This window comes from Panulirus ornatus, chromosome 11 (genome assembly GCF_036320965.1).
Source record: "Panulirus ornatus isolate Po-2019 chromosome 11, ASM3632096v1, whole genome shotgun sequence".
Taxonomy (NCBI): Eukaryota; Metazoa; Arthropoda; class Malacostraca; order Decapoda; family Palinuridae; genus Panulirus; species Panulirus ornatus.
In genome coordinates, this window is record NC_092234.1 from 42,223,380 (window position 1) to 42,243,610 (window position 20,231).

The following is a 20,231-nucleotide window of genomic DNA, read 5'->3' on the forward strand; positions in this document are numbered from 1 at the left end:
GATCGGGGCCTGAACATGCAGGAGGGTGAAAGGAGGGCAAGGAATAGAGTGAATTGGAGCGATGTGGTATACCAGGGTTGACGTGCTATCAGTGGATTGAATCAAGGCATGTGAAGCGTCTGGGGTAAACCATGGAAAGCTGTGTAGGTATGTATATTTGCGTGTGTGGACGTATGTATATACATGTGTATGTGGGTGGGTTGGGCCATTTCTTTCGTGTTTCCTTGCGCTACCTCGCAAACGCGGGAGACAGCGACAAAGCAAAAAAAAAAAAAAAAAAAAAAAAAATATATATATATATATATATATATATATATATATATATATATATATATATATAGGGGATAGGGGTGAAAGAATACTTCCCACGCTTTCCTCGCGTGTCGTAGAAAGCGACTAGAGGGGACGGGAGCGGGGGGCCAGAAATCCTCCCCTCCTTGTATTTTTTTTTAACTTTCTAAAATGGGAAACAGAAGAAGGAGTCACGCGGGGAGTGCTCATCCTCCTCGAAGGCTCATATTGGGGTGCCTAAATGTGTGTGGATGTAACCAAGATGTGAAAAAAGGAGAGACAGGTAGTATGTTTGAGGAAAGGAACCTGGATGTTTTGGCTCTGAGTGAAACGAAGCTCAAGGGTAAAGGGGAAGAGTGGTTTGGGAATGTCTTGGGAGTAAAGTCAGGGGTTAGTGAGAGGACAAGAGCAAGGGAAGGAGTAGCAGTACTCCTGAAACAGGAGTTGTGGAAGTATGTGATAGAATGTAAGAAAGTAAATTCTTGATTAATATGGGTAAAACTGAAAGTTGATGGAGAGAGATGGGTGATTATTGGTGCATATGCACCTGGGCATGAGAAGAAAGATCATGAGAGGCAAGTGTTTTGGGAGCAGCTGAATGAGTGTGTTAGTGGTTTTGATGCACGAGACCGGGTTATAGTGTTGGGTGATTTGAATGCAAGGGTGAGTAATGTGGCAGTTGAGGGAATAATTGGTATACATGGGGTGTTCAGTGTTGTAAATGGAAATGGTGAAGAGCTTGTAGATTTATGTGCTGAAAAAGGACTGATGATTGGGAATACCTGGTTTAAAAAGCGAGATATACATAAGTATACTTATGTAAGTAGGAGAGATGGCCAGAGAGCGTTATTGGATTACGTGTTAATTGACAGGCGCGCGAAAGAGAGACTTTTGGATGTTAATGTGCTGAGAGGTGCAACTGGAGGGATGTCTGATCATTATCTTGTGGAGGCTAAGGTGAAGATTTGTATGGGTTTTCAGAAAAGAAGAGTGAATGTTGGGGTGAAGAGGGTGGTGAGAGTAAGTGAGCTTGGGAAGGAGACTTGTGTGAGGAAGTACCAGGAGAGACTGAGTACAGAATGGAAAAAGGTGAGAACAATGGAAGTAAGGGGAGTGGGGGAGGAATGGGATGTATTTAGGGAATCAGTGATGGATTGCGCAAAAGATGCTTGTGGTATGAGAAGAGTGGGAGGTGGGTTGATTAGAAAGGGTAGTGAGTGGTGGGATGAAGAAGTAAGAGTATTAGTGAAAGAGAAGAGAGAGGCTTTTGGACGATTTTTGCAGGGAAAAAATGCAATTGAGTGGGAGACGTATAAAAGAAAGAGACAGGAGGTCAAGAGAAAGGTGCAAGAGGTGAAAAAAAGGGCAAATGAGAGTTGGGGTGAGACAGTATCATTAAATTTTAGGGAGAATAAAAAGATGTTCTGGAAGGAGGTAAACAAAGTGCGTAAGACAAGGGAGCGAATGGGAACTTCAGTGAAGGGCGCAAATGGGGAGGTGATAACAAGTAGTGGTGATGTGAGAAGGAGATGGAGTGAGTATTTTGAAGGTTTGTTGAATGTGTTTGATGATAGAGTGGCAGATATAGGGTGTTTTGGTCGAGGTGGTGTGCAAAGTGCAAGGGTTAGGGAAAATGATTTGGTAAACAGAGAAGAGGTAGTAAAAGCTTTGCGGAAGATGAAAGCCGGCAAGGCAGCAGGTTTGGATGGTATTGCAGTGGAATTTATTAAAAAAGGGGGTGACTGTATTGTTGACTGGTTGGTAAGGTTATTTAATGTATGTATGACTCATGGTGAGGTGCCTGAGGATTGGCAGAATGCGTGCATAGTGCCATTGTACAAAAGCAAAGGGGATAAGAGTGAGTGCTCAAATTACAGAGGTATAAGTTTGTTGAGTATTCCTGGCAAATTATATGGGAGGGTATTGATTGAGAGGGTGAAGGCATGTACAGAGCATCAGATTGGGGAAGAGCAGTGTGGTATCAGAAGTAGTAGAGGATGTGTGGATCAGGTGTTTGCTTTGAAGAATGTATGTGAGAAATACTTAGAAAAGCAAATGGATTTGTATGTAGCATTTATGGATCTGGAGAAGGCATATGATAGAGTTGATAGAGATGCTCTGTGGAAGGTATTAAGAATATACAGTGTGGGAGGCAAGTTGTTAGAAGCAGTGAAAAGTTTTTATCGAGGATGTAAGGCATGTGTACGTGTAGGAAGAGAGGAAAGTGATTGGTTGTCAGTGAATGTAGGTTTGCGGCAGGGGTGTGTGATGTCTCCATGGTTGTTTAATTTGTTTATGGATGGGGTTGTTAGGGAGGTGAATGCAAGAGTTTTGGAAAGAGGGGCAAGTATGAAGTCTGTTGGGGTTGAGAGAGCTTGGGAAGTGAGTCAGTTGTTGTTCGCTGATGATACAGCGCTGGTGGCTGATTCATGTGAGAAACTACAGAAGCTGGTGACTGAGTTTGGTAAAGTGTGTGAAAGAAGAAAGTTAAGAGTAAATGTGAATAAGAGCAAGGTTATTAGGTACAGTAGGGTTGAGGGTCAAGTCAACTGGGAGGTAAGTTTGAATGGAGAAAAACTGGAGGATCTGGAGAAGGCATATGATAGAGTTGATAGAGATGCTCTGTGGAAGGTATTAAGAATATACAGTGTGGGAGGCAAGTTGTTAGAAGCAGTGAAAAGTTTTTATCGAGGATGTAAGGCATGTGTACGTGTAGGAAGAGAGGAAAGTGATTGGTTGTCAGTGAATGTAGGTTTGCGGCAGGGGTGTGTGATGTCTCCATGGTTGTTTAATTTGTTTATGGATGGGGTTGTTAGGGAGGTGAATGCAAGAGTTTTGGAAAGAGGGGCAAGTATGAAGTCTGTTGGGGTTGAGAGAGCTTGGGAAGTGAGTCAGTTGTTGTTCGCTGATGATACAGCGCTGGTGGCTGATTCATGTGAGAAACTACAGAAGCTGGTGACTGAGTTTGGTAAAGTGTGTGAAAGAAGAAAGTTAAGAGTAAATGTGAATAAGAGCAAGGTTATTAGGTACAGTAGGGTTGAGGGTCAAGTCAACTGGGAGGTAAGTTTGAATGGAGAAAAACTGGAGGAAGTAAAGTGTTTTAGATATCTGGGAGTGGATCTGGCAGCGGATGGAACCATGGAAGTGGAAGTGGATCATAGGGTGGGGGAGGGGGCGAAAATTCTGGGAGCCTTGAAGAATGTGTGGAAGTCGAGAACATTATCTCGGAAAGCAAAAATGGGTATGTTTGAAGGAATAGTGGTTCCAACAATGTTGTATGGTTGCGAGGCGTGGGCTATGGATAGAGTTGTGCGCAGGAGGGTGGATGTGCTGGAAATGAGATGTTTGAGGACAATGTGTGGTGTGAGGTGGTTTGATCGAGTAAGCAGCGTAAGGGTAAGAGAGATGTGTGGAAATAAAAAGAGCGTGGTTGAGAGAGCAGAGGAGGGTGTTTTGAAATGGTTTGGGCACATGGAGAGAATGAGTGAGGAAAGATTGACCAAGAGGATATATGTGTCGGAGGTGGAGGGAACGAGAAGTGGGAGACCAAATTGGAGGTGGAAAGATGGAGTGAAAAAGATTTTGTGTGATCGGGGCCTGAACATGCAGGAGGATGAAAGGCGGACAAGGAATAGAGTGAATTGGATCGATGTGGTATACCGGGGTTGACGTGCTGTCAGTGGATTGAATCAGGGCATGTGAAGCATCTGGGGTAAACCATGGAAAGCTGTGTAGGTATGTATATTTGCGTGTGTAGACGTGTATGTATATACATGTGTATGGGGGTGGGTTGGGCCATTTCTTTTGTCTGTTTCCTTGCGCTACCTCGCAAACGCGGGAGACAGCGACAAAGCAAAAAAAAAAAAAAAAAAAAAAAAATATATTATATATATATATATATATATATATAGGGGATAGGGGTGAAAGAATACTTCCCACGCTTTCCTCACGTGTCGTAGAAAGCGACTAGAGGGGACGGGAGCGGGGGGCCAGAAATCCTCCCCTCCTTGTATTTTTTTTTAACTTTCTAAAATGGGAAACAGAAGAAGGAGTCACGCGGGGAGTGCTCATCCTCCTCGAAGGCTCATATTGGGGTGCCTAAATGTGTGTGGATGTAACCAAGATGTGAAAAAAGGAGAGACAGGTAATATGTTTGAGGAAAGGAACCTGGATGTTTTGGCTCTGAGTGAAACGAAGCTCAAGGGTAAAGGGGAAGAGTGGTTTGGGAATGTCTTGGGAGTAAAGTCAGGGGTTAGTGAGAGGACAAGAGCAAGGGAAGGAGTAGCAGTACTCCTGAAACAGGAGTTGTGGAAGTATGTGATAGAATGTAAGAAAGTAAATTCTTGATTAATATGGGTAAAACTGAAAGTTGATGGAGAGAGATGGGTGATTATTGGTGCATATGCACCTGGGCATGAGAAGAAAGATCATGAGAGGCAAGTGTTTTGGGAGCAGCTGAATGAGTGTGTTAGTGGTTTTGATGCACGAGACCGGGTTATAGTGTTGGGTGATTTGAATGCAAGGGTGAGTAATGTGGCAGTTGAGGGAATAATTGGTATACATGGGGTGTTCAGTGTTGTAAATGGAAATGGTGAAGAGCTTGTAGATTTATGTGCTGAAAAAGGACTGATGATTGGGAATACCTGGTTTAAAAAGCGAGATATACATAAGTATACTTATGTAAGTAGGAGAGATGGCCAGAGAGCGTTATTGGATTACGTGTTAATTGACAGGCGTGCGAAAGAGAGACTTTTGGATGTTAATGTGCTGAGAGGTGCAACTGGAGGGATGTCTGATCATTATCTTGTGGAGGCTAAGGTGAAGATTTGTATGGGTTTTCAGAAAAGAAGAGTGAATGTTGGGGTGAAGAGGGTGGTGAGAGTAAGTGAGCTTGGGAAGGAGACTTGTGTGAGGAAGTACCAGGAGAGACTGAGTACAGAATGGAAAAAGGTGAGAACAATGGAAGTAAGGGGAGTGGGGGAGGAATGGGATGTATTTAGGGAATCAGTGATGGATTGCGCAAAAGATGCTTGTGGTATGAGAAGAGTGGGAGGTGGGTTGATTAGAAAGGGTAGTGAGTGGTGGGATATAGAGTAACAGTATTAGTGAAAGAGAAGAGAGAGGCTTTTGGACGATTTTTGCAGGGAAAAAATGCAATTGAGTGGGAGACGTATAAAAGAAAGAGACAGGAGGTCAAGAGAAAGGTGCAAGAGGTGAAAAAAAGGGCAAATGAGAGTTGGGGTGAGACAGTATCATTAAATTTTAGGGAGAATAAAAAGATGTTCTGGAAGGAGGTAAACAAAGTGCGTAAGACAAGGGAGCGAATGGGAACTTCAGTGAAGGGCGCAAATGGGGAGGTGATAACAAGTAGTGGTGATGTGAGAAGGAGATGGAGTGAGTATTTTGAAGGTTTGTTGAATGTGTTTGATGATAGAGTGGCAGATATAGGGTGTTTTGGTCGAGGTGGTGTGCAAAGTGCAAGGGTTAGGGAAAATGATTTGGTAAACAGAGAAGAGGTAGTAAAAGCTTTGCGGAAGATGAAAGCCGGCAAGGCAGCAGGTTTGGATGGTATTGCAGTGGAATTTATTAAAAAAGGGGGTGACTGTATTGTTGACTGGTTGGTAAGGTTATTTAATGTATGTATGACTCATGGTGAGGTGCCTGAGGATTGGCGGAATGCGTGCATAGTGCCATTGTACAAAGGCAAAGGGGATAAGAGTGAGTGCTCAAATTACAGAGGTATAAGTTTGTTGAGTATTCCTGGCAAATTATATGGGAGGGTATTGATTGAGAGGGTGAAGGCATGTACAGAGCATCAGATTGGGGAAGAGCAGTGTGGTTTCAGAAGTGGTAGAGGATGTGTGGATCAGGTGTTTGCTTTGAAGAATGTATGTGAGAAATACTTAGAAAAGCAAATGGATTTGTATGTAGCATTTATGGATCTGGAGAAGGCATATGATAGAGTTGATAGAGATGCTCTGTGGAAGGTATTAAGAATATACAGGTGTGGGAGGCAAGTTGTTAGAAGCAGTGAAAAGTTTTTATCGAGGATGTAAGGCATGTGTACGTGTAGGAAGAGAGGAAAGTGATTGGTTGTCAGTGAATGTAGGTTTGCGGCAGGGGTGTGTGATGTCTCCATGGTTGTTTAATTTGTTTATGGATGGGGTTGTTAGGGAGGTGAATGCAAGAGTTTTGGAAAGAGGGGCAAGTATGAAGTCTGTTGGGGTTGAGAGAGCTTGGGAAGTGAGTCAGTTGTTGTTCGCTGATGATACAGCGCTGGTGGCTGATTCATGTGAGAAACTACAGAAGCTGGTGACTGAGTTTGGTAAAGTGTGTGAAAGAAGAAAGTTAAGAGTAAATGTGAATAAGAGCAAGGTTATTAGGTACAGTAGGGTTGAGGGTCAAGTCAACTGGGAGGTAAGTTTGAATGGAGAAAAACTGGAGGAAGTAAAGTGTTTTAGATATCTGGGAGTGGATCTGGCAGCGGATGGAACCATGGAAGTGGAAGTGGATCATAGGGTGGGGGAGGGGGCGAAAATTCTGGGAGCCTTGAAGAATGTGTGGAAGTCGAGAACATTATCTCGGAAAGCAAAAATGGGTATGTTTGAAGGAATAGTGGTTCCAACAATGTTGTATGGTTGCGAGGCGTGGGCTATGGATAGAGTTGTGCGCAGGAGGGTGGATGTGCTGGAAATGAGATGTTTGAGGACAATGTGTGGTGTGAGGTGGTTTGATCGAGTAAGCAACGTAAGGGTAAGAGAGATGTGTGGAAATAAAAAGAGCGTGGTTGAGAGAGCAGAGGAGGGTGTTTTGAAATGGTTTGGGCACATGGAGAGAATGAGTGAGGAAAGATTGACCAAGAGGATATATGTGTCGGAGGTGGAGGGAACGAGAAGTGGGAGACCAAATTGGAGGTGGAAAGATGGAGTGAAAAAGATTTTGTGTGATCGGGGCCTGAACATGCAGGAGGGTGAAAGGAGGGCAAGGAATAGAGTGAATTGGATCGATGTGGTATACCGGGGTTGACGTGCTGTCAGTGGATTGAATCAGGGCATGTGAAGCATCTGGGGTAAAGCATGGAAAGCTGTGTAGGTATGTATATTTGCGTGTGTAGACGTGTATGTATATACATGTGTATGGGGGTGGGTTGGGCCATTTCTTTTGTCTGTTTCCTTGCGCTACCTCGCAAACGCGGGAGATCGGCAAAAAAAAAAAAAAAAAATTTTTTTTTTTTTTTTTTTGCTTTGTCGCTGTCTCCCGCGTTTGCGAGGTAGCGCAAGGAAACAGATGAAAGAAATGGCCCAACCCACCCCCATACACATGTATATACATACGTCCCCACACGCAAATACACATACCTACACAGCTTTCCATGGTTTACCCCAGACGCTTCACATGCCTTGATTCAATCCACTGACAGCACGTCAACCCCGGTATACCACATCGCTCCAATTCACTCTATTCCTTGCCCTCCTTTCACCCTCCTGCATGTTCAGGCCCCGATCACGCAAAATCTTTTTCACTCCATCTTTCCACCTCCAATTTGGTCTCCCTCTTCTCCTCGTTCCCTCCACCTCCGACACATATATTCTCTTGGTCAATCTTTCCTCACTCATTCTCTCCATGTGCCCGAACCATTTCAAAACACCCTCTTCTGCTCTCTCAACCACGCTCTTTTTATTTCCACACATCTCTCTTACCCTTACGTTACTTACTCGATCAAACCACCTCACACCACACATTGTCCTCAAACATCTCATTTCCAGCACATCTATCCTCCTGCGCACAACTCTATCCATAGCCCACGCCTCGCAACCATTCAACATTGTTGGAACCACTATTCCTTCAAACATACCCATTTTTGCTTTCCGAGATAATGTTCTCGACTTCCACACATTCTTCAAGGCTCCCAGAATTTTCGCCCCCTCCCCCACCCTATGATCCACTTCCGCTTCCATGGTTCCATCCGCTGCCAGATCCACTCCCAGATATCTAAAACACTTCACTTCCTCCAGTTTTTCTCCATTCAAACTCACCTCCCAATTGACTTGACCCTCAACCCTACTGTACCTAATAACCTTGCTCTTATTCACATTTACTCTTAACTTTCTTCTTTCACACACTTTACCAAACTCAGTCACCAGCTTCTGCAGTTTCTCACATGAATCAGCCACCAGCGCTGTATCATCAGCGAACAACAACTGACTCATTTCCCAAGCTCTCTCATCCCCAACAGACTTCATACTTGCCCCTCTTTCCAAAACTCTTGCATTCACCTCCCTAACCACCCCATCCATAAACAAATTAAACAACCATGGAGACATCACACACCCCTGCCGTAAACCTATATATATATATATATATATTTTTTTTTTTTTTTTTTTTTTTTTTTATACTTTGTCGCTGTCTCCCGCGTTTGCGAGGTAGCGCAAGGAAACAGACGAAAGAAATGGCCCAACCCCCCCCCCCATACACATGTACATACACACGTCCACACACGCAAATATACATACCTGCACAGCTTTCCATGGTTTACCCCAGACGCTTCACATGCCTTGCTTCAATCCACTGACAGCACGTCAACCCCTGTATACCACATGACTCCAATTCACTCTATTTCCTTGCCCTCCTTTCACCCTCCTGCATGTTCAGGCCCCGATCACACAAAATCTTTTTCACTCCATCTTTCCACCTCCAATTTGGTCTCCCTCTTCTCCTCGTTCCCTCCACCTCCGACACATATATCCTCTTGGTCAATCTCTCCTCACTCATTCTCTCCATGTGCCCGAACCATTTCAAAACACCCTCTTCTGCTCTCTCAACCACGCTCTTTTTATTTCCACACATCTCTCTTACCCTTACGTTACTTACTCGATCAAACCACCTCACACCACACATTGTCCTCAAACATCTCATTTCCAGCACATCTATCCTCCTGCGCACAACTCTATCCATAGCCCACGCCTCGCAACCATACAACATTGTTGGAACCACTATTCCTCAAACATACCCATTTTTGCTTTCCGAGATAGTGTTCTCGACTTCCACACATTCTTCAAGGCTCCCAGAATTTTCGCCCCCTCCCCCACCCTATGATCCACTTCCGCTTCCATGGTTCCATCCGCTGCCAGATCCACTCCCAGATATCTAAAACACTTCACTTCCTCCAGTTTTTCTCCATTCAAACTCACCTCCCAATTGACTTGACCCTCAACCCTACTGTACCTAATAACCTTGCTCTTATTCACATTTACTCTTAACTTTCTTCTTCACACACTTTACCAAACTCAGTCACCAGCTTCTGCAGTTTCTCACATGAATCAGCCACCAGCGCTGTATCATCAGCGAACAACAACTGACTCATTTCCCAAGCTCTCTCATCCCCAACAGACTTCATACTTGCCCCTCTTTCCAAAACTCTTGCATTCACCTCCCTAACCACCCCATCCATAAACAAATTAAACAACCATGGAGACATCACACACCCCTGCCGTAAACCTATATATATATATATATATATATATATATATATATATTTATTTATTTATTTTGTTTTATTTATTTTATTTTAATAAGTATTGTTTCATCTTAATACATATTGCTTCATCATCATCATAGTATTCCTTTGAAGAAAATAATGCATCATTCTCATTTGAAATTATAATTTGGAACCTATCATGACAAATCATTGCTACCAGCAAACATAAAACATTAACCTTACCCTCTTTGTCTCTGCGTTTTATCTTAATAAGTATTGGTTCATCATCATCACAGGAACTATGTCTTCCTTTGGTTCGTGGACTGGATAAATCATCCATGGCTTGTGTATTAAGAGATAAATCAGACATGCGGAAGATGGCACTATCCTGAGGAAAGGTGGAAAAAAATGAAGGGTACCAACAAATAAATTCAAAGCATTTCATACACAATCAATATTGATTAGGAAAGAAAAAAAACAGTACATTCCATCATCAACTCTAATTAAATGATAAGAAAAACATGATAAAACACAAGGAATGTTATTACCAACAGCTATGGATTCAAAAGTTAATTATTTACAAGTCGGCAATTAATTATTCTAGTGAACTTTCAAAACACATGAAGGATGCCCTTAGCATAGTTCAGGATAAAGAAGGGGTCTAGGAATGCACAATAGGTTGGTAAGCGATGGAGCAGTGGTGGCTGGAGGGTGGGGTGTCTAGTCATTGCTTGGTGAAGGACTGTGGACTGTCTTGGAAAAGAGAAAATGTTATCAGGAGGAAGGGTGTCATAAAAGTGAGTGAACTTGGGAAAGGGGGCTTATGTGATGGGATCTGTGTAAACAGATTGAGTGCATAGTGGCAAGAGATGAGAGTGGATGAAACTGGAGTGTGTGGGTTAGGAGTGGGAGATTTTTAGGGGAACCAGTGCTGGTACACACAAGAGAAGTATTAGACACATAAGGGATGGGAGGTGAGTGTCTAGGTAGGGGAGGAAAGTGATACTATGGCGGTTGAGTACATATTCACACCTGCTTATCTATTCCTGGCATTACCCAGCTCCAAAGGAAATAGCATCACTACCCCTGCTTCAGTGATGCAGCGCCAGAAAAACAGACAAAAAAGGCCACATTCTTTCACACTCAGTCTCTAGCTGTCATGTGCATGCAATGCACTGAAACTACAGCTCCCATCCACATCCAAGCACCACAGACCTTTCCATGGTTTACCCTAGATGTTTTACATTGCCCTGGTTCAGTCCACTGACAGCATGTCAACCCCAGTATACTACATCATTCGAATTCACTCTATTCCTTGCACACCTCTCACCCTCCTGTATATTCAGGCCCAAATACACCACATTCTCCCATAAGTCCAAATCATTTCAACACACCCTCTTCTGCTCTCTCAACCATACTCTTTTTTATTTACACACATCTCTCTTACCCTTTCATTACTTATTCACATTTATTCTCAACTTTCTCCTTTCACACACTTTTCCAAACTTTCTCCTTTCACACACTTTTCCAAACAGATGAAGAACGGCTCATCCACATCCAGGCCACACAGACCTATCCATGGTTTACCCCAGAAGTTTCACATGCCCTGGTTCAGTCCACTGACAGCAAGTCAACCCCAGTATACCACATCATTCCAATTCACTCTATTCCTTGCACACCTCTCACCCTCCTGTATATTCAGGCCCCGATTGCTTAAAATCTTTTTCACTACATCATTACACCTCCAATTTGGACTCCCATTACACCTTGTTCCCTCCACCTCTGACATATGTATCCTCTTTCTCAATCTTTCCTCACTCATTCTCTCCATATGTCCAAACCATTTCAACACATCCTCCTCTGCTCTCTCAACCACACTCTTCATTTCCACACATCTCTCTTACTCTTCATTACTTACTCAATCAAACCACCTCACACCACATACTGTCCTCAAACATTTCATTTCCAACACATCCACCCTCCTCCGTACTACCCTATCTATAGCCTGTGCCTCGCAACCATATAATACTGATAAAATTACTATTCCTTCAAACATACCCATTTTTGCTCTCTGAGATAATGCTCTCTCCTTCCACACATTCTTCATCGCTCCCAGAACCTTCGTCCCCTCCCCCACCCTGTGACTCACCTCTGCTTCTATGGTTCCATTTGCTGCCAAGTCCATTCCCAGATATCTACAACATTTCACTTCCTCCAATTTTTCTCCAATCAAGCTTACATCCCAACTAACTTGTCCCTCAACCCTGCTGAACCTAATAACCTTTACTAATAACATTTGCTCTCAACTTTCTCCTTTCACACGCTTTTCCAAACTCAGTCACCAACTTCTACAGTTTCTCACTCAAATCAGCCACCAGTGCTGTATCATTGGCAAACAACAACTGACTCACTTTCCACGCCCTCTCATCCTTAATAGACTGCATACTCGCCCCTCTCTCCAAAACTTGCATTTACCTCCCAAACAATCCCATCCATAAATAGATTAAACAACCGTGGAGACATCACACACCCCTGCCACAGACTGACCTTGACTGGGAACCAGTCACCCTCCTCTCTTCCTAATCGAACACATGCCTTATATCTTTGATAAAAACTTTTCACTGCTTCCAGCAGCTTACCTCCCATAACATATACTCTTAAGACCTTCCACAAAGCATCTCTATCAACCCTATCATATGCCTTCATCATAAATGCTACATACAAATCCATCTGTTTTTCTAAGTATTTCTCACACATATCCCCATTTATGATCTTTGCCATATTTAGAATAATGTGCACAGTCCATTTACACTGTTTCTTAATTTACATTAGTTCTGTTTGAAATAACGTGATCATCACTAGGCTGGTAGTGCTGTGGTGTGGCGATGCCAGTATTGTGTGAGAGGCACATTTACACATGGTGTGGATATAGTCTGCAGTCATAGTGCTTAAGTATTTTGTGCTGCAGAGTACAGTGTCTGCAAAATAACCTTGTTCACCCACCATATATTTTCAAAGATGATACATAGCTATATGTAGATAAGGAAGAAAGAAAAGACAACTATCTGGGTCAAAGGAGTGCAACAACCAATGAAATGTTGGCTCACTCCAACCATCATAAACCCTCTCAACCATGTAGCTGGTGTCAGTAATATACCTCCTTGGTCTGTGACTGTCTGCCAACTATTTCCTTTTCTTTCTGCCTCACCCACACGTGGACTGCTAGCATTCTGTCCACATACATACAGTCTCTCCTTGTCACACATAACACCTGACAACACTTAAATAACTCATTCTTCATAACTCCAGATTTTCCTGCAGTGAGCACTATGCACTAGACTTGCAGAAGCAATAGTGATGGCAGTAGGAGGGCATGATGGTGGTAAAGGAAGGTGTGGCAGCCAAGGAAGGAAGGAGTTGTGGTGGTGAGGTAAGGTGCAGTGGCCCTTCACTTAACTGACCATAGGAGTGCCTGGAGGGACCAAATCTGTTAGTATAGATAATTGGTGTGTGTTTGTTTTTTGTTTTTTTGAGGGGGGGGTTAATTCATGGCCACTATATTATAGTTGTTAATGTTTTGGTGTATGGTCTTGGGTAGGAGTGCTGATGAACACTATACTGTTGTTGTTACTGTTCACGCTAATGGCAGATCTTACAAATCTAAAAAATTGGCAAGATATTCCAACCATGTGACCCTTTCCAGACCTTTTCTTTTTCAACAAAATTCAGTCTGATAAATGTGACAAGTCATATGACCCTAAACTTATTGTCAGTCTTCTAAAAAGTCTTTCTGCAAATGAGTAAGAAGACTAAATAAGCAAGTAAGGGGAAAATAGTTACTAACAATAAGTTGGAACATTAGGCAGGAACTTTAGAGAGACACATTAAGTAGTAGTTAGTAGGAACATTAGATAGGAGCTACAGTTGCCATCTGCCACTGGCTTGTTAAGGGTGAAGCCCTAAAGGCTAAGAAGTGGCAATGGAGTTCATCAGTTATGGAGACTTTTGCCATGGCCACCTCCTTAGGGGGATTCCTGGAAGGAACAGGTGTCAAAGGTACACATAGATAAAAGAGGGCACCGATTCACTTGCTAAGGTAATAAATAGAACCAAAAAGCAGAAAACATGAATAACTTGCACAATACTCAAATCTGGAATCACAAATGAAATGCATTACCTGTGTTAGAATTGTCGGATTTCTTGCAATTGATTCAGGACTGTGAACATTAACTTGTGAGGTTGATGAAATTCGTGATGCGGATCTCATGAAGCCACGCTGGCGTCTTCCTTGACGAACAGATGAGGTACTGACTGGAAAAAGAAAATGTTATACAACACTTATCCATCGGTACAAAGTTTTGAAACACAATTACCACCATCTCCTTGTGACCTCAACAAACTCATTACCTTTAAATCTTCCTCGGACACTTTCTATGCAGTATCTGTGGCACAGGTTTACTCAATATCCATTCTTCAAAGCTTCAGTCACTCTACTGGGAAGAATTCAGATGTATTTAATTACACAGTCTTGATCCCTCACCTCCCAAAATTGATAAAACAGAAATTTTTGTATATCTGTGGTACAAGTTTCTTTAATATACAAAAGTTCAGACGGGGGAGATACTGTGCAGCACAAAAAAATTTAGTAACATCTTAAATCACATGGCCTTGCAACTATGATCTTTAACCCCAGATTTTTCAATTATCCTCTTGTAGAACTTTGTACAGTAAGTAGTAGTAATGATACATGTTTAACCAATATCCTTTCAACAAGCCATTAGATACAGTTTACATAATCATTTCATAAAGCTTTAGTTTGCATGAACAAGTGTCCTTACCTTTGATGCCCAACATGGGAAGAACTATATATGTCCTTATCATTGTGGAAGCACAGAGTCTTCAGATACTGAGTACTAAGTACACAAGATTCAATGACCTTAAGGTAAGTTACCTTTGACCCAATCTCAAAACCTTAATCAGGTGTAGAACTTTATATGATGCAGTACCTGTGGTAAACATTTGGCCCATATCTAATTGCCCAATCATGAAACTGTGTTCACAAACATTTAGTAGCATTTTAATCCAAAAAATCTGTGTAATTAAGCACCGAGCCATGATTCTGAAAATCAAATTTGGTGTAAGCTGTCCGCATGCACATAACAAGCTGATATCATTCAATCATCCAGTCATGAGAAATCATGAACCTAAACATTTAGTGGTAAGAACCTATTTGTACAGTATGATGCAGGAGTTCTAAATTCATGGGACCCCATCTATTGAACTTTCTCTACCATCATGCATTTCTTTAAACTTATGTATGCTATCTATATTTACAATTTCATTCAGTTTATTTCATTCATCAAAACTCTCACACTTTTATAACAGCTTCATGGTTAATTTCACATTATGGCTCCTGGTCATTCTGTTTTCATCTTTTAAAAAACTGTTCAACGATGACATGATCAAACTGGTTTAAAAACTAACAGGTTGTGACTAGTACATCACTCAGTCTTCTGAGCTATCAAGAAGATTCCAAAACTAGAAACAAATCCAATGTCATCTGGACAGATAACTTTAATACATTTTACTTAAGAAAGAGAAAGTTAAGAGGTGTTTTGGTAATTACTCAAAATGTTCAAATGCTTTGATAATATCAATCTAAGTAGCTATTTACGAATGGATCTATTTCACTTCACTCATAGTAACATGCAAACTTGTGGGCAAACATTTTACTCTGAATGAGGCAAATTACTTTTTTTTTTTCAACAGGAGTGTTAACATATGGAATGTTTTCCTGGTTATGATGCTGCTTAACAGGTAGTAGTTGATAGGCAACCACTGACCAGGGAGGTATATTACCAGTGCTACCCATCTAGGTATTGGAAGAGTTAGTATTGGCTATGTAGTAAGCCAGCACTTCAGCTGTTGTCAAGTTGTACTCCTTTGACCCAGGTAGCTGTCTTTTCTGCCATACCCACCCATGGACTGCTGGTATTCTGTCCACAAACATACAATCTCTCCTTGTTACAAATAACGGCTGACAAAACTTAACTCGCACAACTCATTCTTCGCAACTCTAGATTTTCCTGCGATGAGTGCTCTGCGATAGTCCTGCTTTTTTTGCAAAATGATAGGAGCAATAGATAGAAGTATTGAGCAGGAACTTTTGACAGGCGCTTTAGGTAGAAACATCAGGAAGGAGTGGTAGGTAGGAGCATTAGGTAGAAGTGTAGTTAGGATATTTGTTTATTCCTTTCCACCAAACAAAGGGCTTAAAAATTTCTGCAAATTGATTACTTTATCAGTGATATCCTACCATTGGGTCTGATACTCTGACGGACGTTTTCTTGACTGTCAGACTTAAACCGAAGCATCAACATTGATAACAGTGAAGGTTTCCGACTTGGCATAGGCTGGGATGATGCTATCCCAGATATGGATGATCTTGCACTTCCAGGCTTCTTTAAGATATCAATGGCTTTGGATCCTTCTTTCTCTAAATTTATCTGAAAAAAAAAGCCAAACTTAAGAGTGATACCCCATACAATATGGATTCATTAGCTCACATCCATTTTCTAGCTATTTAACAAAAAGCATCAAAATCAGTCACCATTTACATCTCAGCCCCACACACCATTCTGCATTTAGCTTCTCTAGACTACTTCATATGCCCAGACTCAGCCCACTGAGAGCCCCTTATCTGCTCTATACCACATTGCACCAATTCTCTAGCTATTCACTGCCTCTCACCCTTTTGAATGTTCAAGCCCAAAAAACTCAAAGCCTTTTCTATGCCATCCTTCAATCACCTCAGTTTCCCCCTTCCCCTTACTCCTCCCACTTTTGACTTGTATGTCCTCTAAAGTCATTCCTTTGACCATCCCCTTCCCATGTCCTAACCATTTCAGCAAACCCTGGTCAGCTTTCTTTCATACTCCACTCACTGCATACATTTCTCTTACAATGTCATTCCTTACACAATCAACACTCCTCACATCACATGATGTCCTTAGGATCTTCATTTCCAATACCTCCACCATCTCCAGTTCTTTCATATTAAAGTCTCAAGACTCATATATGTACAATACTGTTGGCACTATTATACCATCAAACATACCCATCTTTGCCCTCACAGACAATGACCTCTCTATCCATACATTCCTCAATGCACTTAGGATTTTTGCCCCCTCTCCTGAGGTTCACTGCAGCTCACACAGCTCCATCTGTTGTCACGTCAAGTTCCAAGAGTCTACAGCACTTCACTTCCACATGGTTCTCCTCATTTAAACTCACACTCAAACCAACCTTTCTCTTCACCTTACTGTACCTCATTAACCTGCATTTATTCACACTAATACTCTGTACACACCACCACCCTCACAATCATCTCAAAGGTACATTCAGAAAAATATCTATAGCATACATCACACCCAAACCAGAGTTTACAGCACCAGTATCGTCAATACACTTGGGGAACAAAATGGTCTGCTAAAGGTCCAGAGATGGAAAAGAGAGACTGAACAGAAAGTAAGAGAGCTGAACTGAGTTGGGCTTGTGGCCCTGACCAAGTTGTGTATTTAGACAACTGTTCATTTGGAATGGGTTATGTGTTCTCATGCATAGCTCATGTGTGGGGCTGGACTCCCAAATTACAATGAATGTAAAGCAAATTTCTATAGGAACAGATCTCTGGATTCATGGATCAAACTAAAAGTAGGACCTGTAAATACAGCCTATAGAAATATGTTAAAAGGTGACATAATACAAAAGAATGTTTAAAAAATGGGGCCTAATGAGCACAGAACTCTCTCCTCTCCCCATGAAAAAAAAGTTATTGATCACACACATACTACATAGTTAAATACCCTAAAAGGCATTACACATGGCAGCCTTCAGTTGAGGCAAGAATACAAAACATTAAGTCAAGAAAATACACAGAAATGGCAAAGAGAAAAGGGGATCATACAAATGAGACAGGAGAGATTTTGTTCTTACTTAGAAGGATATTTAGCACTTTAAGCCTCTGCAAAAGCCAGATAACTGAATTAATAGCATGACAGTAAGAAGTTTGGACATGAGGAAATGTGGTTACTAACATGAATACCAGACATAGATTCATGTATTCCCTCATCTTCATCTTCTTCCAGAAGGGGTAAAAACTCCTGTTCTGTTTCTGGAACCTCAATGTTTGCAGTGGACCCCTGAGGAGGTATCCGTTTAAATGGTTCTGATGCAATGGTGTAAGGAAGCTCTTGAGGAAACACTTCATCCCAGTACATGTCTTGGATGAGTTCTGGATGTTCACTATGCATCTCATCAACTATAAGGTATGATACCTGTGAAAGATTTTTTAAATAAGATCATCAAATCCACAAATAACACTTAAGATTTACAATTAACTCTTTTGCAATAAACCTTCAGTGTTGCCAGACTTCACCTGCATAAGGTTACACCACAAGTGAAAGGTCACCTTTGATAAGGTTATATCATCATCAGTTGATGAAACAGAGCACAGGACCAACATAGAACTCTCCACTTCAAAGGGTCCACCCTGTTCCTGCTCCCAAGTGTAGCACAGCCTTGGGCTGCAGGTGCCCATGAAAAAGGGATCCTACGGTAATTATAAATAAATAATCAAATGAATAAAACAAAGAAATCATAACATCTTTTACATAAAAAAAGAAGGTTTATAGTCCGAGAAGATTTCTTAGCTCTTGGGCAAGCCAAGGACTCTGTTAGTGGCTCTTATCTAATCCCAAATTAACTAAGTCTATACCAGGTCTGTCTCTCAACTACTTCCAAATATCACACTTTTCCTTTGTTTTGCTTACTGCTCTCATATTTCTACAAATTTCATTTCTTTCTCTGACTATCTAAATTCCTGCCATGAGACTGTGGCATCCTCCCACCAGCAAGAGGAGATCCTCTACTAAGTGGATTTCAATGTTCACTACAGGGAATGGTTGAATTCCTCCCATATGGATGGTGGGGGGTATTGAAGCCCTCATGTTCCTCCTTCTCAATGATCTAGAGCAAATTATCTCCGATCCTAACTATATTCCTGACCACTGTGACTGCTCTCCTAATTTTCTGAATCTTTTTCATCTCTAATCTTTCACAATGTAACAACACAATCTCACGCCTAGTCAGTTCATCTGACCACACTCTCATAAATGTATCTTGTTTTAATGGCACCTACCCTTCCAGCAGCCCCTATTAAACACAAATATTGGCATCTCAAAGGGCTAACTGGAATAACTTATGAAAATTCTTGTCTGACTTTTCTTGGGTAAACCACAGTCACTGCCAAATGCATAGCACAGGATATTTCTGAGGGAATGGAAACATTTATCCTCTCTTCCTTCAGGACGACCTCTTCTAATCCACTGTTCAACCATTACTGTTCTGAGGTCATCTAGGTAAGAGAATAGGCATATCAAGCTTGGAAAAAGCTCCTTCCCTGACTCCCATTCGACATTTATCATTGCCCATAATCACTGCAATTATGTTTTTCATGAGCCAAAGTGTTCCTTTATTCAAAGGAAGTGTGATAACCTCTCATTACTTTCCACTAATAAGTCTTTCTGGTCTTTAGCTAAGAGCACCTCTAACAACTTCTGTCGCTCTACCTTTCCTTCACTCTTCCATTTTGAAGGTACTACAGCTGTCTCTCCCATAGACAAAGCAACTCTCTTTAGTTCCAGTTTCTCCACTAACTCATCTTGGTTGACTTTATCTTTCCTTCATCCCCTTACTAATTCTATCCCTTTCCTGTTATTTCCTTTTGAACTCTTCAAAAAGCACTCCTCTCTGTGGACATAAGCAATCATTATGGTCCTGATAGCATCCATCCCCATGCACTGAAAGGGTGTACCGCTGAACTTGCACCTATAATTGCTCATTGCTACATTTCTGTTTTTAAAAACCACAGCTTTTTTTTTTTTCTTCTTGGAAGCATGAGTTGGTACATCCCATCCTTAAGGGTAACTGTTCTGATCTCTCTAACTATTGTCCTGTTGCTCCGACATTCACCATTTCCAAAGTCTTTGAATTCCTCCTTAACTCTCACATCCTCAGACAACTTGAATCTCAGGCCTCCCTCTGATTGCTAGTATGGCTTCTGTAAGGTGAGATCCACTGGTGATATTCTTTCCTATCTTACTAACGTCTGATCATCATCTCCGAAACATTTTGGGGAATCCTATGTGGATGCTCTTTAAATATCCAAAGCTTTTGACAGGGTGTGGCATCAGGATCTTATCTCTGAGCTCACCTCTTTTGTGTCCCTCCCTCACTTTGCTCCCTCATATCTAGCTTCCTCTCTGGCCAATCTCCATGGTTGTTGATGGGTCAGCCTCTCCCCTTCCTTCCATCAACATCAGTGTCTCTCAAGGTTCTGTCCTGTCTCCTAGATTTTTCCTCCTATTAATCAACGATTTCTTTTCTTCCACAAATAACCAAA

At 41.8% G+C, this 20,231-nt stretch overlaps 2 protein-coding genes across 10 annotated transcripts in view; one reads left to right on the forward strand and one right to left on the reverse strand.

Moving 5' to 3' along the window:
* Window positions 1-20,231, forward strand: part of LOC139751427 (L-sorbose 1-dehydrogenase-like) — an 87,917-nt gene that overhangs the window by 60,397 nt on the left and 7,289 nt on the right. The window lies entirely within an intron of this gene.
* Window positions 1-20,231, reverse strand: part of LOC139751425 (bestrophin-4-like) — a 140,182-nt gene that overhangs the window by 14,715 nt on the left and 105,236 nt on the right. For all 8 annotated transcript variants that reach the window (XM_071666828.1, XM_071666826.1, XM_071666827.1 and 5 more), the window contains 4 exons: window positions 17,866-18,105; window positions 16,086-16,275; window positions 13,947-14,080; window positions 10,013-10,157 (listed from right to left, as the gene is read on the reverse strand). In XM_071666828.1, the coding sequence (XP_071522929.1) occupies window positions 10,013-10,157; window positions 13,947-14,080; window positions 16,086-16,275; window positions 17,866-18,105 (709 nt within the window). The remainder of the gene's footprint in view (window positions 1-10,012; window positions 10,158-13,946; window positions 14,081-16,085; window positions 16,276-17,865; window positions 18,106-20,231) is intronic.